A 25,225-nucleotide genomic window follows, 5' to 3' on the forward strand; every position below is an offset into this window, starting at 1 on the left:
ACTTCCTACCACCGTACACTAAATATAAGACCACAAACGATACAACTCTTAGAGGAAAACATAGGCCAAACACTCTCCGACATAAACCACAGCAATATCTTCTCAGATCCACCTCCTAGAGTAACGACCACAAAAATAAACAAATGGGACTTGATTAAACTTCAAAGTTTCTGCACAGCAAAGGAAACCCTAAACAAAACGAAAAGATAACCCACAGAATGGGAGAAAATATTTGCAAATGAAGCCAACTGACAAGAGATTAATCTCCAAAATTTATCCACATCATCTGCAGCTCAATACCAAGAAAATGAACAACTCCATCGAAAAATGGGCAGAAGATCCAAACAGACAATTCTCCAAAGAAGACATACAGATGGCCAAAAAACACATGAAAAGATGTTCATCTTCACTAATTAGTAGAGAAATGCAAATCCAAACCACTATGAGGTACCCCCTTACACCAGCCAGAATGGCCACCATCAAAAAGTCCAAAAACAATAAGTGCTGGAGAGGGTGTGGAGAAAAAGGAACCTTACATTATCTGTTGGTGGGAATGTAAATTGGTGCAACCACTGTGGAAAGCTGTATGGAGCCTCCTCAGAAAACTAAAAGTAGAATTACCATTTGATCCAGCAATCCCACTCCTGGGCATCTATCCAGAGAAAACCATGACTGACAAAGACACATGTACTCCAATGTTCATTGCAGCACTATTTTCAATAGCGAAGACATGGAAACAACCTAAATGTCCATCGACAGAGGAGTGGATCAAGAAGATGTGGTACATATACACAATGGAATATTACTCAGTCCTTAAAAGAAAAGAAATAACACCATTTGCAGCAACATGGATGGACCTAGAAATTATCATGCTAAGTGAAGTCAGTCAGACAGTGAGACACCAACATCATATGCTATCACTTACATGTGGAATCTAAAAAACGGACACCATGAACTTCTTTGCAGAACAGATACTGACTCACAGACTGAAAAACTTAAGGTTTTCAAAAGAGATAGGTTTGGGGGTGGTGGGATGCACTGAGGGTTTGGGATGGAAATGCTACAAAATTTGGTTGTCATGGTTGTTGTACAACTATAAATGTAATAAAATTCATTGAGAAATTTTAAAAAATATTGCAAGAGGAGCATGGTTCACACCTTTAATTATATGTGCATGCCTTGCCCTATATGTATTTTTGTTTGTTTACAAACAAGAAGCTACATTAAGAAAGCTTTCATGAAGCAATATTTCTGTATTACAGCATAGAATCTTGAAACAAATATAGTTAAACCGTTAAGGAGGTTTTAAAATGTCTTTATCCACAGATTTTCCCCTTATCTATTTAAGATTTTCATTAGCATATATTTAAATAAAAAGCACTAAAAAAGTGTCTCTAACCACTTAAAGTCTTTAGTTTTTACAAACATTTTCTCACAAGAAAGTGCTCTTTTTAGACTAAAAATTTCCAACACAAAGATACAAGAAACTGAGTAAGAAAACCCATTTGTCCTTTTAAAATAATAGAAGTTATTTTTAACAACCAGAACTCACTTTATAAAATATAAGACAAGCCAATAAATTGATAGATGCATATATAAAAATTCCCTTCCCTTGCCACCACCCCTTTTTCCTAACCTCTATACACACAATGATATGCCTCTCTGAAGCCTGCCATCCCAATTTCTAGTAAGGGAGAAAATATAGCTAGCTATATCATCTGTAAGTAGCTGATTTATAATGCTAGCCAGAGTCAAGATTACACCTAAGATACCCTGAACTAACTTTAAGATTCTAAAAATGCTCAGGATTTAAGAAAAGCTGTAAGTGGCTTAATAACCACTGAAAACAGATTTCTTCAGACAATCGCCCACTGACTGCAACCAGTAAACCCTCAACGCTTCATTTTAGACAAAACAGAGTAGTTACATGGGATCAAGAGGAAGATGTTTCCACATGGACAGGGTTTTGAAAAGAGTTCTTACGTGTACTTTGGCTATTTGCCTCAGGCCTTTAACCAAAAAATATTCTTTGTATTTAAGTTCTTAGCAACTTTAGCTCAGTGTACACACCATTCACCTCAGCTGCCCATATTTGGTTAAGTTTAATGACAGTCACCACCACCACCATCTTTACCAGGAACACACCTGAATGAATTAAACCTAAGTTTAATAAAACTCAAGGTGTTCATTATAGTTGAATATATAAATGGAATTTCCATGACTGCTTTGGATAGTTAATAAGAACAGCTACATTTTATTGAATATTTAATATATGCCAGGCATTGCAGAGTGTTTACATGCATTATCTCATGTAAACTTAACCATTAACTCTGAGATAGGTGTAATCTATTTCCATTTTACAGATGAGAAGGCCAAAGTTTGAAGAGGTTAAATAATTCCCTAAGATCACAGAGATAGTAAGTGATGGCATCTATGTTTAAATGTAGATAATATGATTTCAGAATTCATACTCTGAACCGGGATGTAATCCTGTTTCATATTCTGAATTTTTTTTTTAATCTAGCCATTCTAAATCCTAAGAATCCTATGGTGTAAATTAACCATACCTGTGAATCCATGTTTCTGGACTCTTTGGAAATTTAGTTAAGGCCAGTTTTCCCAGATGTAAGTCCTTAATTGGATTTAAAGTGCCAGAGAGGATCAGCTCTTTTCTATAAAAGTAAAATAAAGAGAACCATTACTTTATTATTCTGTACAAACATAGTACATGACCAATAATACAACTCTGTTGTGAATTTCTAAGAATTAGAAAAAAAAAAACCTCTCATAAATGTCACATACAATAATCAAGAATGTGTTTTCATAGTATTAAGATAACAAATTTAAAAAAAGAAACAGAAGCTCTTAAATCAAGAGTGGAACTTTAATTATCTATTTGGTAGAGGGCAAAGGGGTTTTCTGACTTCTATCATTTCCAAAACTTAGGCTTTACATCAATATCTTTAGAGCAGATCCAATACTAGTCGTGAATTGCTCTATCTTCCTAAGTAGGGCTTGATATGGTCTAGTTCATTACCAAAAAACACACATGTAAACATCTTGGATTGAGACGTAAGGAAAAAAATAATTCATTCAATTGTTTTCCTAACAAGATTATTATTTTCATTTTTGAATTTTCCCTTTTCCCTTTTCTCATATGCATATATATTTTATCATAAAATTTTATATTCTGCTCTTATATCTTAAGAATTACCTCACTGGAGTTGCCATCATGGCGCAAAGGTTAATGAATCTGACTAGTATCCATGAGGACATGGGTTTGATCCCTGGCTTCCCTCAGCGGGTTAAAAATCCGGCTATGGTGTAGGTTGCAGGTGTGGCTCAGATCTCGAGTTGCTTATGGCTCTGGCCTAGGTTGGCAGCTACAGCCCCCACTGGACCCCTAGCCTGGGAACCTCCATATGCCACTGGTGTGGCCCTAAAGAGGCAAAAAAAAAAAAAAAAATTACCTCACAGTTCTATATAATCTTTAAAATGAACATTTTAAATGGTCAAATAGTTTTCATCCAGCAGCTATTCTGTAATTTAACAACCTTTCCCTGTATAGTTAGACATTTTAGGTTGCTTCCAATTTTTTTCTATCCTCAAAGAATTCTGAAACAAAGAGCTTTAAGCTTATAACTTCTTTTGTTTGTACTACTAGTTAGGGTAAGTTTCCAAAAGACATTATTACTAGGAGAAAGAGCTGGATGGCTCTTAATACACTAGACCATTTCTTTTTGAAATATAAACAGAAGTAAAAGAACTATGAGTTTTCTGTTGTTTTAAAACCATTCAAAGCTTCAGCACAATTATAAAGAATGTCATCATACAAGAGATCTCAACCTATTTCTCATGTAAATATAATTTTAGACTTGATTTTCCAGGTAAATTTTTGTTAATAAGCTTTGATACTACTGATGATACTTCCATTTTCAACTTATAAAAAAAGTTCTTTTATAATAAAATTAGGTCATTTGTTAGTATTTATTAATCTTAAAATGTCTTTCCTGTGGTAGGGCTGATCATTTATTTTAGAGATGTTAATTCTCTCTCTCTCTCTCTTTTTTTTTTTTTTGTGGTAATGGAAAGTGCAGTGTTTATTGCAAGGCACTGAGCAAGGAGGACAGGGCAGATAGTACTCAAAACATCCAAACTCCCCAGTGGGTTTCAGGAAAGCTTGAGATACTAATTCTCAAAATGAGAGCCCAGCTTTTATCTCACCTATTTAGATGGATCCACTTCCTAAATATCACAATATTTCTCTCCAACAGCAATGTGTACTATTTCTAACATTTTATTTGATAAGGAAAATAACTTCCTTTTTAATGAAAATACTAAATAGTGATAATAAATACTTGTACTTTACAGTTAATTTTATTTTAGGTCAGTGATTTCACTCTATAAAATGATTTTAAGTGACACTAAGGTTTATGGCTGCTTTGAAAAATGACTTATTGTTTTTCTTTCAGTGTACAGGAAATCCATGCCATTAAAAGAATATTTTATACAACAACCAATTACTTTTTCAGTTCTAGATCCTTATGAAATCAGTGATATCTGTTCACACAATGACACCTGTAGTGTAAAAGGAGGCAAAATATTTTTCTACGGAATTTAAACTACTTTAGAGAGCACTATTTCTCAAAGTAGGGTCCCTTAACTGTAATATCATCATCAATCATTTGGAATTTGTGAGAAATATAGATATTTAAGCCTCACCACAGACCCACTGAATCAAAAACTCCAGAGGAGTAAGGCAATGTGTTTTAACACGCCCTCCAGGGCACACTAGAGTTTAAAAGCCACTACTATATAGAATTTATAAGGCCCAAATTTCCATTTACTAAGTTTATAACCTATTCTTATTTACAACTGCCTACTTATATTTCCATATATGTCTCTATATAAGGTGAAATAAAATTTCCTTCAGAAAAGGGGAAGTCACCTATAACTGACAAAGTTTCTTATTGAGGACATTCACTTATCTCTGTTTCGAACAACAAAGTAGTATTTGTGACTACGTCTTAGCCTGAAACAACCCCAATCAATGGTATATATGGGTGCTGAAAATGACGACCCGGTAGAATCATTAAAAAAGGAAGTAAAATTTTACTACCAATTTAATAAACATTGCTGGGGGGAGAACTGAACATGGTAGGTGTTGGATCTGGTTATAAACAAGCTTTTAAAAGATCACTGAAAAAGAAATATGGCAAGTGGTTAAGTTATAGCTATTGTATAACCTAGAGATTAAAAAAAAAAAAAAAACAACCCATCTGCTTTAATATATTCAAGTAAGAATCTAGTCTGAGAAAAAATTTCCAGTCACTCCTGGATTTGAAAAGTGCTGCATCCAAAGGAGCTTAAATATAAGTAAACATGATGCTCTGGAGAATAGCACTAGATGATCCCCATAACAGTGCTCATGATGGCAAAGTCACTGATGTCAATAAACTCTGTGAGAAGTTTGAATTCAACTGTCTAATGAAACGTGAGTAGGGAAATGAAGAATTTATAAATTAAAATATGTCATGTAATGTTATTTTAAAAATATGCAACTAAATTGAAAAATTAAAATCCTCAGAAGAAATTTCCTTATTTCAAGTACAAGCCTTAAATGTTACATATTGATATTAGCCTAAAAAAATCCCTTTTTCCTTTTTTTTTTAAACTAATATTAAGGAAATAGAGTATTGTCTTAGATTTGAGGTGGCCTTATTTTCTGGCATATTGAATAAGCTGGGCTTCTATATTCATCCCAAAGGCCTTAGGTGATCCATTGCTAAGAGAAGAAGGCCTGAAGTAAAGATCATCAAATAGTTGTGGAAAAACTAATTCGGAAAGGACAAAGCATCTGGGTATTTGGGACAGAGAGCAGGCTAGTAAGGAACAGTGCTATGCTACCACACAACCTCATTAAAGGATGAAATTATGTGAGGGCTGACTTTTTAAAAGATGGAAGTAGGGAGAAGACTAAAAATGTGTTTTAAGAAACAATAAAAAGCAGAATGATAGAAGGAATGAGGTTTCCTACATAACAGATTTTTCAAATAAGTTACTCCTTTAAATTTTTTGCTACATATTTCACTTACTAATTAAACACAGTATATGAAAAATCTCATTACTTTCCCTTGAAGACTCCAGTTTACCACAATAAAAATCAGCTTACCTAGAGATAAAACACACCCAGAGGAGCCTCCAGAGTTTACTAAGGTGAGTAGTGTATTTTCGTCCTGTATATGAGTTCCTGTGCCTTTATATTTCTGTAAAGTTTATCTTATTTTTTAAAGTTTTTATGCCTTTTCCTCCATCACAAACTATTAGTTATGGCTTCTCTCTGTTGTCCCTCTATCCAAAATTTATAGGAGACCAGGAGCTGTATGTATCATGTCCACAGCTAAATCTCCACTAGTTAGCTGAGTACTTGGCATATAGCAAGTACTGAATAAACAAATGTCACCTTCCCCTCACTTCAATCTTCAATTATTCTGTCTGAAATAACAATGATAAGAGTCATCCTCATAAAAACTACCATTTATTGAACATTTCTTTTTTTTTTTTTTTGTCTTTTTGCCATTTCTTGTGCTGCTTCCGCAGCATATGGAGGTTCCCAGGCTAGGAGTCCAATCGGAGCTGTAGCCACCGGCCTATACCAGAGCCACAGCAATGCAGGATCCAAGCTGCGTCTGCGACCTACACCACAGCTCATGGCAACCCCGGATCCTTAACCCACTGAGCAAGGGCAGGGACCGAACCCACAACCTCATGGTTCTTAGTCGGATTTGTTCATCACTGAGCCACAACAGGAACTCCTATTGAACACTTCTGAATCAAACACCGTGTTAAGTGATTTACACATATTTTCTACTTTAATTTTCACAACGATCCTATAAGTATTATGTTGAATCATATAAAACTGCTGATACACATTTTGGTTTTGTTTTTTAAATAAACCTTTTATTTTAGAATTATTTTGAATTTACAGAAAAGTTCTTAAGGATAGTATAGAGAATTTCTGTATGCCCTGTACCTGGTTTCTCTTATTATTAACATTTTCTATTAAATGGTATGTTTGTCACAATTGATGAACCATCATTGAGAGATTAGTACTGGGGGTCCATACTTCATTCAGAATAGCTTAGTTTTTACCAAATGTCCTTTTTTTATTCCAAGGTCCCACCAGGGTATCTCATTACATCTGGTTGTTATTTATATATCTCTGTAGACTCCTTTCAATTCCTCAGATATACCTTGTTTTTGACGGCCTGAAATTTTTTTGTTTATTTGTTTTTAAGCCCACACTTGTGGCATAATAAAGTTCCCTGGCCAGAGACTGAATCCAAGCCGCAGCTTTGGCAATGCGGGCACCTTTAACCCACTGCACCAGGCCAGGGATTAAACTGGCACATCCACAGGGACCTGAGCCATTGCAGTCAGATTTTTTTGGGGGTGGGGTGGGGGTGAACCTGCATTATATGAAAGTTGCCAAGCTAGGGGTCAAATTGGAGCTGCAGCTGCCAGGATACACCACAGCCATAGCAATGGAGGATCTGAGCCACATCTGGACCTACACCACACTTGTGGCAATGCCGGATCCTGAACCTACTGAGCAAGACCAGGGATCAAACCTGCATCCTCACAGATACTGGTCAGATTCTTAACCTGCTGAGTCACAACTGGAACTCCCTGCAGTGGGATTCTTAACCCACTGGTGAGAACTCCAGCCTTGACAGTTTTAAAGAGTACTGATCAAATATTTTGTGTATTTTTCTGATGATTAAACTAGGTTGATGGTTATGGGTTTCAAGGCAACCACAGAGGTAAAGTGCCATTTCATTATATCGTATCAGAGGTACATAATATCAACATGACTTGTCACTGTTGATGTTGACCTTGAATACCTACCTGGCTAAGGCAGTCTAAGCCATATTCCTCCTCTCTACTTTTTGGAAGGTGGTTACACTTAAGGGGTGTAAGGGAGATATTTTCCATCTCCTTGAAGGGATTTCTCTAGGTAATTATTTGGAATTCTTCTATATGGGAGATTTGTCTATTGTCTCTTATTTGTTTATTCAAGCATTAATTTGTGTCAGTACGGACTTACGGATATCCATTTTATACTCTGGGGTATAATACAATACTATGTTATTTTACTGCTCAAACTAGTCTAGCTTTGACTGCTGGAAGCACTTACTTACTGTTTGGCTCTCTAAGATGTTTCAGGATCGTCTAGTATACTTTCTGGCCTAGTCCTACAATCAGCCACTTCTCCATGCCCAGTTCCATTTATTAGAGAATGGTGTTAAAAACCAGGATCTGGATGCTTGGATTTAATTATTTCTGATCTATAAAAATCACATGTGCCGCAGGAGGGGCCCAAAGAAATTGCAAAAAGACAAAAAAAAAAAAAAAAAAAAGAAAAAAGAAAAAAAGACTACAAATAATGGAGTTCCCATTGTGGCTCAGGGGTTAAGAACTTAGCAGTGTCTGTGACGATGCAGGTTCAATTCCTGGCCTTGTTCAGTGGGTTAAGGATCTGCCATTGCCACAAGCTGTGGCTTGGATCCAACGCTGCTGTGGCTGTGGTGTAGGCCAGCAGCTACCTGCAGGTCCAACTTAACCCTTGGCTTGGGAACTTCCATATGCCACAAGTGCAGCCATTAAAAAAAAAAAAAGATCTAAATCTCAGACTTGTGTAAAATAAAAGTTACCATTTTAGCCCAAGAGTAAAGACTATGAATCATTGGAGCCTGGTGTCAGCTATTCTAGTTGCTCAAAGATGTTTGCTTACTCTATGTTCATCAACTAATGGAGAAACAAAATTTTAATATGAAGTCAAACTGCCTTCATCAATTAATTTACCAATTTTCAAAGCAAATTCCAAGCAAAAAAAGCACCAGTCCTTTTTTTTCTATATGCATCAAACACTGTAATCACAGGAGATTAGCTCAAAAACTTATTTTTGCCCCTCTTTTTTTCCCCAAAGACTTTAAATTTAGCACCTATATATTGAACAATTGATGTTATACCATCTTTTAGCAGTTTATAAAATACAGCCAAAAATCATTCAATAATTCCCAGAATTACTGCAGAAGAAATGTACCAACAATTAAACATAAAATGTTGGGTATTTGATTTGTAAGAGACCTTACAGGGTTAGATCTACTTACTTCCAAAGATACTTGTTTTCTGCTCAAAATGTACTCATGATTCTATGTCTTCATATGATAATCTTACCAATCAAAATTAAAATTTACTAGAATACCTATCTACAATGGATTTTTTAAAAATCAAGATTTCAGTGTTCTCGTCATGGTTCAGCAGTAACAAACCCAATTAGTATCCATGAGGACTTGGGTTCAATCCCTGGCCTCGCTCAGTGGGTTAAGGATCCGGTGTTGCTGTGAACTGTGGTGTAGACTGCAGATGCAGCTCAGATCCACATTCCTGTGGCTGTGGTGTAGGCCAGCAGCTATGGCTCCAATCTGACCCCTCGCCTGAAAACTTCCATATGCTGTGGGTACAGCTCTAAAAAGACAAAATAAATAGATAAATAAATAAAAATCAAGATTTCCTTTCTATTCATCTAACACAAAACTTGCTAAATCATCTTACAGCTTCAAGATTAACTGGTATTAACATCACTGAAGTTAGGCTTATGAGCAATTCCCCTTCATACTGTTTGACTGAAAAAAAATTCCAATTAAAAAAATGAACCTGGTCTGATTTTTAATATTTCTATAGAGTATTTTGTGTTTAAAGCTACAACAATCAGAATTAAAGAGCTTAAGTTTCTAATAAAATGTGGTCCCTCTCCAAAATCCTGAGTTGTCAGATACTTCAGATGAATTGCTCAAAAGGGTCCCAATGTTACTTACTAAACTGAGACTAAAAATTCATGACCTTGAATGCTCACCTTTACTTTCTATTGCACTGCAGTGCTTCCTAAATATACTAACCAACACTTTACAATCCAACCAGTTATGCTCATTCCCCTATCCTTCTAAAAAAGAAGGAAGATAAAAGCATGTATGAAATGGAAGACTATATTTCAACAGGAAAATGTGTATTTCAAGCAAGAAGTTTAAGGAGAACAGACACAAACATGCAAAAAGGGGCAAAGTGTATGTTAGAATTGTCATGGAGATATTATAAGGAATGCATAGAAGAAATAAGCCTAAGATGCCATGAATATGTGATTTATATTTCATTTTTCAAAAAGCTATCAATTCATAGGGCTTATATATCTTTGGAAATTTAGAGAATTTCATTTTATCACTGATAAAAATGACATACCTCACGTTCCATGCAGTGGTAAAGTCTGGGTTTAGAAGCAGCAGGGTGCATGTGACATCTATCAATTCTAAAATATAGAGAAGTCATATTAAAAACAAATAATCCTACCCTTTAAAGCCTGGCTTCTCTTTCTTTTAAGGTCCCCTTTATTTTATATATGTATGTATATCACATTATATTTATATTTCATGTCATAGAAAATTTAATGATACTTTGTGTTAAGCTGTCAGAGATACGAAGATTATCCTTAAGATTTTCTTCTATTTATGATAACTTTTAAAAAAGTTGACAATGATACAACTTTACAGTACAATACGCCTATAAAGAATAATCAAATTAACCTATTCATTCTCTTAGTAGTTTTTGGCATAAAAAAGAAACGATTTCTATATCACTATTCATTTAATTCCACAAATATTTCAAGAACTGACTATGTATAAATTTTCAAAATGGGAAAAAAATCACCTATAATCCAACTTATTTAACACAATTCATTTACATATCCCTGTAAAGATTATCCTTTGTTTCACACATTTTTACATAGTTATAGCAATGACAACTGCACAATGTATTCTGTTTTTCACTCGAAATTATTACATATGCATTCCCCTATATTGCTCAATGTGTATTTTTAATACAGCACTGTCATTGCTGTGACTCGGGTTGCTGCTGTGGCACAGGTTTGATTTCTGGCCCAGGAATTTCTACATGCCATGCACACAGCCAAAAAAAAAACAAAACAAAGAACAAACAACAAATCCAAAAAACTGCATAACAATCCTTTAGTTTATTATATTGTCATTTATCTTATTTTTTAGGCTGTTTCCTGTTTTGTTTTACTGTTATGGATAATATTACTACAAACATTTTTAAACACACTTTTAATCTCAGGAGATTTATTTCCAGGAGTAGAACTTCTATGTCAAACAATATAAATATCAGTATGGCTCCTACTAAGTATTTATATCATCAAGAATATCTATGGATATCTATTTATATCATCAAGAAAGAATAACATGAGTAGGGCGTTCCCATCGTAGCTCAGCAGTTAATGAACCCGACTAGTAACCATGAGGATTCGGGTTTGATCCCTGGCCTTGCTCAGCAGGCTAAGGATCTAGTGTTGCTGTGAGCTGTGGTAGAGGCTGAAGATGAGACTCAGATCCCATGTTGCTGTGATTGTGGTGTAGGCCAGCAGCTACAGCTCCCTACCCTGAGCTGGGAACTTCCACATGCCGAGGGTGCAGCCCTAAAAAGACATAAAAAAAAAAAAGAACATGCGTATACTTATGTCCCTTTAACTCTGACCTATGTAATTATATTTTTTAAAACCGATGGAGCTCCCTAGTGGCTCAGGAGATTAAGGATCCGGCATTGTCATTGCTGTGACATAGGTTTGATCCCTGGCCTGGGAACTTCAGCATGGCACAAGCATGGCCAAAAAAACCCAGAGTATGGCAGATAAGAAAAATTATACTTTATTTTTATTTTAATTTATAATTATTAATATGAACACTTTTTCATTTTGTTTAATATTTTCTATTTTCATTCTATGAATAGTCTATTCATATTCATCACCGATTCATCTATCACGGTCTTGAATAAGCTCCATAAGCTTACGTTTAATAAAACAAAATCAGTAATATTTAGGTATACTGTCTTCATTTTACTAATGCTGAAAAAGAGAATTTTAGAAGTGAGATGATCAACCATAATACTAAATTAAGATAATTCTACTAAGCTCATGCTATATAAATATATGCTAAAATAAATGCTAAAAAGTATAATAATAAAAATCATTACAATTACTTAGCATTATTGTGTATCAGGCACATGATTAATTACTTTCTCCACATTAGTTCATTGAATTTTTACAATCATAATCCAGGATATTTTTATTTCACTTTAAAGATAGGGAAACTGACATTTACAGAATTTAAATAATTTGCCCACAGTCACCCAATTAGTATGTGGCAATGTCAGCATCTGACTGCTTTTAATAACTCAATTATACTGCAACTGAACTGTCTGTCTACAATAAATCATTGGGATACTCTCAGTGTTTAAGTAAAAGATAAACTTTTTTAAAATTTAAGAGTAAATACACATAAATATGTCTCTGTCATCATCTTAAAATATTTTAGTGGTCACAAAAATATTCTATTCCCATCTTAATAAAAAGAGATTAACATTTATTATGAGCCTATGATTTCCTTATTACTCAATACACAATATTTAATAAATGAGCAACAAAAGGTAGAATTAGCACACTTACTTTTGACCTTTATCTTCATTACAAGCATCATACTATACATATATACTATATAATGTCAGTATGTTTATAAAGAATAATCTGGGAGTTCCTGTTGTGGCTCAGCGGTAGCAAACCTATTATCCATGAAGATGCCAGTTCAATTCCTGGCCTCGCTCAGTGGATTAAGGATCTGCACTGCCATGAACTCTGGTGTAAGTCCTAGATACAGCTCAGATCTGGCGCTGCTGTGGATGTGGTGCAGGCCAGCAGCTGCAGCTCCAATTCGACCCTTAGCCTGGGAATTCACCATAGCTTGGAAACCTCCATATGCCTCAGTTGTGGACATAAAAAGCAAAAAATGAATACATAAATAATCTCATAAACCTCTTCCTTCTTTTTATAGTTTTTGGCACTAATTCAACATTTACCAGGGAAATTAAATACAATTTTCTATACCATTATTCATTTAATTCCAAAATATTACAAGTGTTGATTATGTGCAAAGGTTAAACTGGGCCCACAGGACTGAGAGAACAGGTATAATGAAAAATGGAAGACCTGATTTTGCCTTCACAAAATCCAGTTACCCTTTAGTTGGAAAGAATATGTAAACAATTATCTAAGGCAAATGAAAATACCTGTGAAGTAAAAACATATGCCACATTTTGGGGACCACCAAGTAGCTGCAATTAATTCTTACTGGAGTATCCGGGGAAGACTACACATGAATAAGGCAGGAAAGGGCACTGTAGACTATGGAAGAAAGAATGAGAAAAGGCAAAGAGGCGGGGAAATTCTCACCTAGTGTGCTCTCAAAATTATGGTACCAGAGCGTGACTGAAGTTCAGGGTGCTGAAGAAATGCACCTGGAAACCAGAATCTGGTCCCCATCTCCTTGTTAGCCTGGACTTCCATTACTTTCTCTTCATGCACCACACTCCATCTGAAACAAACTCCTTCATTCTCTAAATATACTGCCTATCTGCCTACCTTGTCTTCTCTGGCTAATAACTTAGATGAACTGGCTATTCTCTCTGCCAAAAATGTCCTCCTATCCCCAAATTAAAAAACAAAAACAAAACAAAATGCAACAAACCAACGGCTTTCTTTATAAAGGCTTTCTTGACCTATCTATCTAGCTGAAAGCCATCTTTCATCTCTATGTTCTGTGTTTGTCTTACTTTATTACCGAGCTCATATAATTATTATCCTCTTGATGAGACTGTACATTTTTTGAATACAGGTACTCTCTAATATATCTTCAAATTAGTCATTCATTCACCAAAGATGAAAAAAATATGGCCTCTGCCCAAAAGAAATTCCCCATCTACCCACACCATAGAGGAGTGGTAAGAGCACAGGCCTTAAAGTCTGGTTTCGTATCTCAATTTCTCCATTTACTGCCTACATAACTTACTATCTTTGAACTTCAGCTTCCTTAACTGTGAAACAGGGACCATAACATTAACCTTAGTGTTTATCCCATTCCTTCCTTCACAGCTCTTTGAAACATAGTGAGCACTCAGTAAATAGTCATTCAATTATATACCAATGCTACTTATTAAGTAATGAATATTTTCAACATTAATCAAAGAAGTCAGAAACAATGAGGCTGGAGCTCCCATTGTAGCACAGCAGAAATGAATCTGACTAGGAACCATGACGTTGCTGATTCAATCCCTGGTCTCACTCAGTGGGATAAGAATCCAGCGTTGCCATGAACTGTGGTTTACGCTGCAGACATGGCTGAGATCTGGTATTGCTGTGGCTGTGGCTGTGACCGGTAGCTGTAGCTCTGACTGGACCAGTAGCCTGGGAACCTCCACATGCCACAGGTGTAGCCCTAAAAAGACCCCCCCCAAAAAAAAGAAACAATGAGATAGTTGTTCCCATGGTGAAAAATGTTTGTACATGACAGGAAGGCCTTGGAAATTTTTTTAAGTCTACAATTTTTTTTTTCTTTTTTGGGCTGCACCTGGGGCATATGGAAGTTCCCAGGCAAGGGGTCATATTGGAGCTGCTGCAGCTGCCACCCTATACCACAGCCACAGCAATACCAGACCTGAGCCACAACTGCTACCTACACCACAGGTCATGGCAATGCTGGATCCTTAACCCACTGAGTGGGGCCAGGGATTTAACCCACATCCTCATGGATACTAGTCAGGTTCGTATAGCTGAGCCAGAATGGGGAACTCCTTAAGCCTACAATTTTTCAAAATCCATTATACTACCCACATACCGAGATACCAGTTTGGTATTTAGTGTCTTAGACTCTCCCTTTCTGCATTAAAAAAAAAAAAAAAAAAAGTGTGTGACCAATGGTAGTTGTTATTTGTTTGTCCTTTTTTTTTTTTTTTTTGGTCTCTTTAGGGCTACACCCGTGGCATATGGAAGTTCCCAGGCTAGGGGTCTAATCAGAGCTGCAGCTGCTGGCCTATACCACAGCCACAGCAATACCAAATCCAAGCTGCACCTGCCACCCACACCACAGCTCACAACAATGCAGATCCTTAACCCAATGAAAGAGGTCAGGTATTGAACCCAGGTCCTCATGGATACTAGTTGGGTTTATTACTGCTAAACCATAACCAGAACTCCTGTTTGTACTTCTAATTCAACTCTCCTCCCTCACTCATAAACGAAAATGAATTCATCCTCCATGAAATAATTCTGTAAAGTAGCACAAGGCAAAAACTAATGTAGAAAAGTCTCCACTTTTCAACTGTGTGAAGAGAAAGGAAAGCCAATCAAAGTAACACTTTTTTTACTGGAGGGTCTCCTCCTACCAGGGCAACAGCAGCTGGTTGGGTTCAGAGTCCAGCTCTACTATTAAAGGAGAAGTTTCTGGGCATGTTCACTTAATCTTTCCATGCCTTAGTGTCCACCTCAGATATAAAACAGAGCTAATAAATGATTAATACCCATGAAGTATTAGGACAGTACCTAACACACAGCAAACACGTGATTATAACTCTTGTTACAAAGCCTCTGTCTCCTAGTCTGGTTCCACAAACAATACTGAGACTGGATGCCACCAGAGGGAAGAAAAGAATTACTTGAGCTGGCTGAACAGTGACTGCAGAGTGGAGGGATACTTCTCAAATGGCGCCATTCTCCAGACATACTTAAAACTTATCAACAGCCTTGGCCAACCATCAGTAGGGCCTAGTAATACCTACAGTCACAGATCCTTCTCCCCTCCACTCTGACAGACTGCTAACTTTTCCTGATTCAGGATTTAAATTCAGACAGGACCTCCTTTTAGAAGTATTTCAGTCAAATCCAAGAGGTAGAAGTGAAGTGGAATATCAGAAATAGAAAAGGGCCAATGAAGGAAAATTAACTAGGTTATAAATATTGGACATAATTAAAGAATCTGTCCTGAATCACATGTTTTTTTTCCTGCTCCTTTCCCCCCACTGGCTCTGGCTAAATGAGAGGAGAAAGGAAACCAGTGTTTCTCTCTCTCTGCTTTTTTTTTTTAGGGCCACACGCACGGCATATGGAAGTTCCCCGGCTAGGGGTCCAATCAGACCTGCAGTTGCTGGCCTACGCCACAGTCACACCAACACCAGATCTCAGCTGTGTCTGCAACCTACACCACTGCTCACAGCAACGCCAGATCCTTAGCCCACTGAGTAAGGCCAAGAATTGAACCTGCATCCTCATAGACACTAGTTAGGTTTGTTCCCACTGAGCCACAGTGGGAACTTGGGAAACTAGTGCATCTCAAGAGTCTATGACACGACAGTCCCTGCACTGGATCACACAATAATTCATTTGATCATTAGAACAACCCTCTAGGACCTGTTAGAATTCCCTTCTTTCGGTGTGGAAATAGGAAGTGGTTAACTAATTTGCCTGTAGTCACTGCTAAGTGACTTCAGTGTCCAGATAAACTGAATCTAAATCCAGGTCTGTTTTCTTGCAAAGCAGATGCTTTCCACTGTAGAACCTGTCTACAATTACTCTGCTATCTTCCAGTGAGGACTGAACCAAAAATCTAAAGATAAACACGTATAGTCAGCAGGTGACTATTTCACTTTCTACGTTTCACCAATTATAACGACATTTCTTTGCAGTTTTACCAAGATGTGAGATACTGATATCCCTACAGTCTCCTGAACTTAAAACAGATCTCTCTCCCAACACCAGACTACACACCAGCAAATAACCATTTCTTTGTTACATACACTCCAATAGATGACTAATTCACATCACCTCACAGGAAAAAATGAATCAGGGAACATTATATACAGGGAAAAGGTAGCTAAATTTCAGCTGTAAAAAGGAGAAGATATAAGGATGCTACAGAAAAGTTACAGAAAAATCAATATGTTTTCTTTGCTGCACTGTTCCCTAGAAACAGCCCAAAATGGTCACTGGGTTTGACAACCGTTTCTAACACAGATATGTTTTCATGCATCTAAAAATAAATCCAAGGTCAACTTGGATCGATTAATCTCTTCCTCTAAAATACACTCAGGTTACCACAAAAAGAGAGGCTTGTAGAAAAGCTGTGTGGTGAACACGAGAAAAGCCCTGTTTATCACAGAGCATAGTCACTGAATCAATAGACTAAGCTAAAACCTCTTGCTCACCAAGCTCTTGTTACTTATTTGACAAATATCTACTGAATACATAAAAATGCTGAGTTAATAGAGACAAGCTATAATCTCTCTTTCTAACAAACCCACAATCTAGCTGGGAAAAATACTGTTTAAATAATCAACTACAATAAAATATTGTTAAGTTCCACTATGTAAGCAGTATGAATAGGACTCCCACAGGAGAACAGAGGAGTAATTATTGCTTCCTGGAACAGTCAAGAAGTTTCACCTGTGTGTGTGTGCTGGCAAACGCAACAATAATGACGACATTAGACATGAACCTGACTTCAGCAAAGGCATGGAAGTAAGGCAGTAGTACACAGCGAAGTTCAAGAATGGAACAGTGTATGTTGTAGCTGAAACATGTATCAAATAGCTGCCATCTCAAATGCTTCTAGGATTCAAATAAATGACAAGGAAAAAAAAAAAAAGAAAAAAGAGGCAAAGCAAACCTGAAAAGTAGCAAATGACAGTGCCTCAGTGTCTGAAGGGCATGAGGAAATTGCAGTCAACTGGAATAGGCTCACCTAGCCAAGAAATGCAGAGACTATGATCCCCAGCCAAGTGGTACTGGGCAGAAATGGATGCATGCAAGGCTTCTGATTTTTCAAGTGAAGACAGAAATCCAGATTTTTATCATAATTTTAAAAGTTCATCTTGCATGTTGGGAGATGATGTGAGAAAGAGGATGTATGTATATATGTATGACTGGGTCACTTTGATGTACAGCAAAAATTGATACAACATTGTAAATCACTGTAACTAAAATTTAAAAAAAAATAACGTTCATCTTGATTTGAAATGTCTATCCAACTAATTAAAAACAATTTAAAAAACATTATACAAGCCAAAATGACATATACATGTGGGCTGGCTTCAGCCTAGAGGCTAAGTCTACAACCTCTGATGCTGAATATAAAGTAGAGGAAAAAGCTGGTAATACAATGGAATACTACTCAGCCATAAAAAAGAATGACATAATGCCATTTGCAGCAACATGGATGGAACCAGAGAATCTCATACTGAGTGAAATGAGTCAGAAAGACAAAGACAAATACCATATGATATCACTTATAACTGGAATCTAATATCCAGCACAAATGAACATCTCCACAGAAAAGAAAATCATGGACTTGGAAAATAGACTTGTGGCTGCCTGATGGGAGAGGGAGGGAGTGGGAGGGATCGGGAGCTTGGGGTTATCAGACACAACTTGGAATAGATTTATGGAATAGATTTACAAGGAGATCCTGCTGAGTAGCATTGAGAACTATGTCTAGATACTCATATTGCAACAGAACAAAGGGTGGGGGGAAAATGTATACATGTAAGGATAACATGATCCCCTTGCTGTACAGTGGGAAAAATAATTAATTATTAAAAAAAAAAAAAAAAAAAGCTGGTAATGTAGCCTGGGTACAGATCATGAAGGCCCTTGAAAATGCCAAACAGTATGACTCTACCTTGTCCTTGTAGTCATCATGAAACAAGAGGTGGAAATACATATTTCAGAAAAGCATCTTTCAAACTGTGTTCTAAGAAGAGTTGTTTGAAATGACTGGCTAGCAGCATGATGGACATAAGATTACGAAGGGAGAATGAAAACATAGTAGATCAGCTATGAGATAAAAACATCTGTCCAAATGAGAAATAAGAAGTAGAGAGAAAAGGCTAGCTCAGTGAGGGACTGAGTGGGCATTATGGGAAAGAGGGAGGAACAGAAGAAGATGACAGAAGGGCAAACTTGGGGACAGTCAGTGTGGGACAGAGCTACCCAGTCAAGACCTCAATGCCATGAACTCTTCTCTTGCTTTTTGTTTTTCTCATGGATTTTTCATAAAACGGAATCACCCCCTCTACCAAATCAAATATGGCTATTACTGCAGTAGACTTTTAAAAAATATTAGTTTCTAAGTAATTAAGCAGTGAGGCTGTGATGGTTAGTTCTGCTTAGACTAGGGTTAAACCTGACTGGCTATGGGGTACAAAGATTAAAGAGCAATGAATATTATTTCTCAGCATATCTGTGAGGGTTTTCCAGATAACATTAGCAATTGAATCTGAAGACTCAGAAGACTGCTCTCCCCAATGTGGGTGAACAATCTGCTGAGAAGCTAAATAGAACAAAAGGAGGAATAAGGAAGAGTTCACCTCTTTTTTGTTTCCTCTCTGTCTACTTGAGTTAGAATTATCTTTCCCAGCTTTCACTCTGGTATTTAAACCATTGGCTCCCCTGCTTCTCAGACATTCAGACTCAAACTGAATTAAATCACTGGCTTTCTGGGTCCCCAGATTGCAGAGAGCAGATCATGGGACTTCTTAGCCTCCGTAATCATATGAACCAATTCATCATAATGAATCTCATTTTATGTATATATAAAACTTTACATATATAAAATTTCCTAATGGTTGTTGCTATGGAGAACCCTGACTGATACAGATGATTTTCAAACATCTAAAGAATTCAGCACATTAATGGGAGCATTAATTCAGTTCCATTAAAAAGGAAAAAAAATGTATCCCCAAATAAAGGTCACTTGCAGTTACAGAATACATTCTCAGGAGATGCCTAGATTTTGGCCTGATCAATCACACAGACACAGGCATTTCTCAAACTGTTCTTAAATTGCCAGCTTTCTTCACTTGGCTCTGCATTTTCATGAAATAAATGCTTTTTCCTAATAGTTTTAACTCTTTTTTCCTTATCAACATTCACCACTGTGTTCTTCAGTTCCCAAGTATGGCAGCATATTATGTTAGTCAGCCAGCATTTTCAGGTATCTCTTTTGTCAAATCAGAAACTCATTTCCATATTTTTACCAATAATACAATATACAACCTGAGCAGTATATGACACTGAACCGAACTATGCTGTCCCTGCCCTCCAAAAAGGTGAAAGTGAAAACTATTTCCATGAGGATATAGGTTAGGATAAAATCGAGTTGCTCTGGGACACACCCACAGCTACATCATAATTCAAAGCTTAGATGCCAACTGTTTATGTGAGTGAGCTTAATCATTTGACCTTCTACCTGGGTTCTCCTGTGCCTATCAAAATTACATGATGAAGAGTTTTAGCAAAGCCTACAATGCATTGCCCAGAAAAATAAGAAACAAGAAAGTAGAGAGAAGAACCTGGAAGACTATAGGAAGAAGGAGGTATGGGCTAGCATACATTGAATGATCAAAAGCTAATGAAGGGATACACCAAAGGCCTTTAACATGTTAAAATTCATACTGTTTCTTCCCTACAAGATCATTTGTCTCCCCCTCAGAGTTAGTTTGGTGTTGGCTCAATTATACATTTCTGTGTGCCAGAACATACAGAACACAATTCTGTTAGGCAAAAAATAACTTGATGGATTCTTCTGGTGCTACTTCGTACATTAATGTTGCTAAAAACTACATAGGGTAATGGAATGGAGAATGAAAGAGGAGCTAACAACAGACATCCTTACCTTTAAGTTTCTAACTAAACTTATGCCTTTAAGTTAAGTTTATGCCTCTGCTGTGCTGTAAACTTAGACATAGCCTTATAATTAATAAATACATATTAGTGGACTAATTGAAACACGGAAAACAGAAACTATTTCACATTAAATCTTCAAATCAGACTCCCTTTTCTTCTGGGAGTAAACAGGGAAAAGTGCTATTAACCTATTATGACAGTATATTAAGGTCAATGCCAAGAGAAACACAAGGAAATCAGTATGTCCTACCTTTGGCAATACTATTCTCCACAAAGAGATTGTTTCTCACTCAACTGTAAGCTTCCCAACTAAAGGGAACATGTGTTATTCATCTTTTTATCCCCCACAGTACTTAGCACAGCTTCTGATATGAGTAGGTCCTTGGTAACGGCTACTGAACTTGTAATTAAAATTCTCTAGAAACAAAGTTCTTATTCAAAATTAGCCACAAGGCATACTGAGCACTTTTTGAAGATGCTACTGTAAGTGGGGAGGGGAATGAGCTTTACAGGAACAGTCGAGAATATGGTCTGGATGAGTACTCTCCAAAAAAAGTGAGAACTCTGGTCTTTCACCTAAAAAGTAAATAGAATTTGTGTGCTTGGAGGCCTAATACCACACAGAGGGGGAAATTAGGAAAAGATACCCAGGAAGATAAATGGAGATTATTTGATGCAGCAAAGAACTGTCTCACAGAAGAGAAGAAATGAAGGCTGGGATGGTTTTCTTTGCTAATTTCAGACCAGGAACAGGACACAAAGGGCCAGAGCTTAATTGGGATTCATAGTGCAAGAGCACCATCATAAACCACTGAGTTGGTTCACAGTATAACTACCACTGTTGCACCTTTGTTACCTCATTTGGAATGCTACTAAATGAGTTCTGTTGCTCATAAAGTACTAAGGGAATTAGAAACCAAAGAATTGGAGCTTAGAGGGACTAGAGTCCACTTCATAGATTTTCAAACTTTTTTAGCCATAAGATGCTTCCTTCAACTATTTTACAAATGACCTTAACACATAAAGAAATAAAATCAGAGTATCTGTTTGCAACTGGGGGGCTGGCACCCTGCTTGAGCCATCTTCTATAGAATCACTGTGGAGGCAAAATTAGAAAACTAGTTATAAGTCCAAACTCCTCATATGACTAAGAAGTTAAGTACCTGTTTAGGCAGTGAATGAAAAAGTCAGAACTAGAATCCAGGAATGCCAACACCAGACAGTTTTTTCCCACTGTATTTCATGCTACTTCTAAAAAAATCAAAGAAAAAGAATAGACTCCATACTTACCATCTTTGTTCAGCCATTGCTTTCTTGTTCTGTACAAAAGGAGCTTGTTGTGGACATACGGTAAAAGGAACTTGACACACCAGCTCTCCACACCAAGTTTGTTTTCAACCAGGACTATGGGGCTCCGGTTATACCTAGCTTCAGGACATGGGATCAGGCCAATTTCATCTCTTAATATGTAAAACATAAAAAAGAATTAAAGATATGATTACTAGCCTTCTCAAAAATTTTCAAATCCTATCAAGTGTTTGAAAAAAAACTGCACATATTTCCTTCTCTTAAAAAACATTATTTAGCTCAACCACTGGATTTATAGAAATAGTAATTTTTAAAAAGTTTGCTAATACTGACAAAGAGTATGTGAAAATTAGTATGATGCACTCCCTGCTGACAGGAATAAAAACTGGTCTAATCTTTATAAAGAAATTTGAAAATGCCTGTCAAATTCCACTGTTCAGAAATTATCCCATGCCAAAATATATGAGTTCATTGGATATTTATGGCAATAGTAAAACAAAACTGGAAATGCTCTAAATGTGTAGCAGTCAATATAAGACTGTTAAAATAAATATGGCTGATCCATGTAAGAGAGCTGTAAAAAGAAATAATAAGGTAAATTTGCATATGGTGGTATGGAAAGGGTGCCAAGATATAGAAAATGAAAAAAGCAAAATGTCAAATACAGTGTGTAGCACAAAGCCCTTTGTCTAATTTTTTAAAAAGATATATAGATGCACTAAAATTTTTCTTGGAAGCTTACCAAGAGGATAAAATCCCCTCCTTCTCTAGAGGAGAATTTTACTTTAATACAGTTTAAATTTTTTAATTATTTGTATATACTATTTCCGCTTTTTAAAAAAATGTCAAACATGTATTTATGCTTGCCTGCTAACAAAAACATGTAAAGCACATTATCAATTAAATTATACTGCCAGTGAGACTGTGGGCCATTTCTTTTCTTCTTTATAAATCTTTATATTCATTTCTAAATTTAAAAAACATGCTGGAGTTTCTGCTGTGGCACAGCAGGTTAAAAATCTAACTGCCTCGCTGTGGAGGTGTGGGTTTGATCCCTGGTCTGGTGCAGTGGGTTAAAGGATCTGACATTGCTGTAGCTTTGGCATAGGTAGCAGCTGTGGTTTGGGTTCAATCCGTGGCCCAGGAATTTCCATATGCCATGGGTGTGGCCATAAAATTAAAACAAAAACCAAAACCATGCTAATAGGAGTTCCCTAGCGGCTCAGTGGATTAAGGATCTGGTGCTGGCACTGCTGTGATGCAGGTTCGATCTCTGGGCCCAGAATTTCTGTAAGCTTGGAAATTGGAAAAAAACGAAAACAAAAAAACATGTTAATAAATGTTGTTAAAACACAAAATATTTTTCAGGACTTGATCATCTTCATGTATGGTGGCTTCTATATCCCTTAATCCACCTCAACTTAAGTTGAAAATTTACATTACAGGAAGAGATTTAATAAACAATATATAGGGCAGCAGACTTACACAGTAAATGAACCAGCAAACATTACAATGTTTCTGTAAAACCTGCACATACACATGCCTTTCAATTATAAAGAATTTACAGTTCTTGCCTATGTGAAGTAGTCTTTCTCAAAGAGTATGTCCTTACCTCAATGAATAACTAACAAGAAACCTTTTAATATGAGCAGTTGACATACATAACAGTATTTTTAGAGTGTATAAGTAGATAATGATGATGATGATTGCTCTTTGCTTTTTAGGCCACACCTGTAGCATATGGAAGTTTCCAGGCTAGGGGTTGAATAGGAGCTGTAGCTGCCAGCCTACACCACAGACACAACAAGGCAGAATCTGAGCTGCATCTTTGACCTACACCACAGCTTGTGGCAATGCTGGATCCTTTACCCACTAAGCAAGGCCAGTGATCAAAACTGCATCCTTGGAGTTCCTGTCGTGGCTCAGTGGTTAATGAATCCGACTAGGAACCATGAGGTTGCCGGTTCGATCCCTGGCTTTGCTCAGTGGTTAAGGATCTGGCGTTGCTGTGGTGTGGCACAGGCTGGTGGCTACAGCTCTGATTAGACCCCTAGCCTGGGACCCTCCATGTGCCGCAGGTGCAGCCCTGGAAAAAGACAAAAAAACCCCAAAAAACTGCATCCTCATGGATACTAGTTGGTTCGTTACCACTGAGCCACGATGGGAATTCCAAGTAGATTTTTTTTTTAACGTATTTTTTTTTTTAAAAAAAGAGTAAAGAACGTGTTTTCAGAGTTGGGTGTGATGCTTTGGATTCCCCTGCCATGGGAATGGGGATAGTACATTGGTTGATAGATGAAAAGAGGCAACTTGTTCACTTGCAGGTTATAAGAAAAGCACTTTTTTTTTTTTTTTTTTTGGTTAGGCCACCATCACAAACTGATGGGAGACTGTGGAAATAAAATTAAATCCCTCCTGGAAATTCTAAACTGGATAGCTCAGAAGTAACCTACTTTCTACCGACCATTTCATTAGTGACACAGGGATACACCGACCTAAGAGGGTGCTATAGGGATTTTAAGTCACTAACCTTTCTTTGAAGCTGATTTAACTCCCAAGTAGATTTTGGGACCTAAGGCTTTTTGTTCCAACAACTAATTCAGTTGATTCAGGGGTGTTTTGATGCACAGTGCCAGTATGATCTAAACATTTTCTGAGTACTACAATGAATTGAATATTGTGTTAAGTTATGAGAATGCAAAAGTGAATAAAACAAGATGGTCCCAGGCCACACAAAACTGATAGTTTTGCTAGGGACTTGTGTACACATCTATAATAAATGATAACACTTCATTCTAATAATATAAATAAAGTTCTTAGGAAGAATGGAGCAATGCTGAGATAGCATCTGAGGCCAATTTCCAGTATTTCAAAATATATTTTTGTATTTGGAGACATGAAATCTATCTAATTCACTCTCAGGACAACTAGCACATTTAGATCTAAAACTGACTAGATACATGTCTGAGTCTATTATTTCCCAATTTCAGTGTTACTCTATAAAATAGAAAATTTTAAAAAACTAGAATTATTTCAAGAAAGTCTGTTTTCTGAGATCTAACAACTACTTACAAGACTTCAAAGAACTGCAAAAGTCAACAATATAAAAGTTTGAGTAACAAGAATAAAATAATCAGCTTCTGAGTAGGCTATTGGGGGGGGGACTTTTTTTTTTTTAACCTAAATTCACAATGTAAAAGCCTGCCTTGCTCACTATTTACAAGAAAAATAAAATGTCCAAGTAATAATTTGATACCTACATGAAAGGACAGAACCAGACAC

At 36.6% G+C, this 25,225-nt stretch overlaps 1 protein-coding gene and 1 long non-coding RNA gene across 2 annotated transcripts in view; both read right to left on the reverse strand.

Moving 5' to 3' along the window:
* Positions 1-25,225, reverse strand: part of PTAR1 (protein prenyltransferase alpha subunit repeat containing 1) — a 60,971-nt gene that overhangs the window by 26,691 nt on the left and 9,055 nt on the right. The window contains exons 2-4 of the mRNA XM_005654497.4: positions 21,926-22,095; positions 10,300-10,366; positions 2,568-2,672 (exon numbers count right to left, since the gene is read on the reverse strand). Coding sequence (XP_005654554.3) covers positions 2,568-2,672; positions 10,300-10,366; positions 21,926-22,095 — 342 coding nt within the window. The remainder of the gene's footprint in view (positions 1-2,567; positions 2,673-10,299; positions 10,367-21,925; positions 22,096-25,225) is intronic.
* On the reverse strand, positions 6,086-8,436 carry LOC146407057 (uncharacterized). The gene is made up of 3 exons (XR_014822774.1): positions 7,610-8,436; positions 6,987-7,201; positions 6,086-6,618 (listed from the first exon to the last, which is right to left on the reverse strand). It is a non-coding gene; the product is annotated as an uncharacterized LOC146407057 (long non-coding RNA).

This window comes from Sus scrofa, chromosome 1, assembly GCF_054392235.1.
Source record: "Sus scrofa isolate SSC_HxYL_T2T_F1_AM1 chromosome 1, Sscrofa_HxYL_maternal_Yorkshire_Landrace_v2.0, whole genome shotgun sequence".
NCBI lineage: Eukaryota > Metazoa > Chordata > Mammalia > Artiodactyla > Suidae > Sus > Sus scrofa.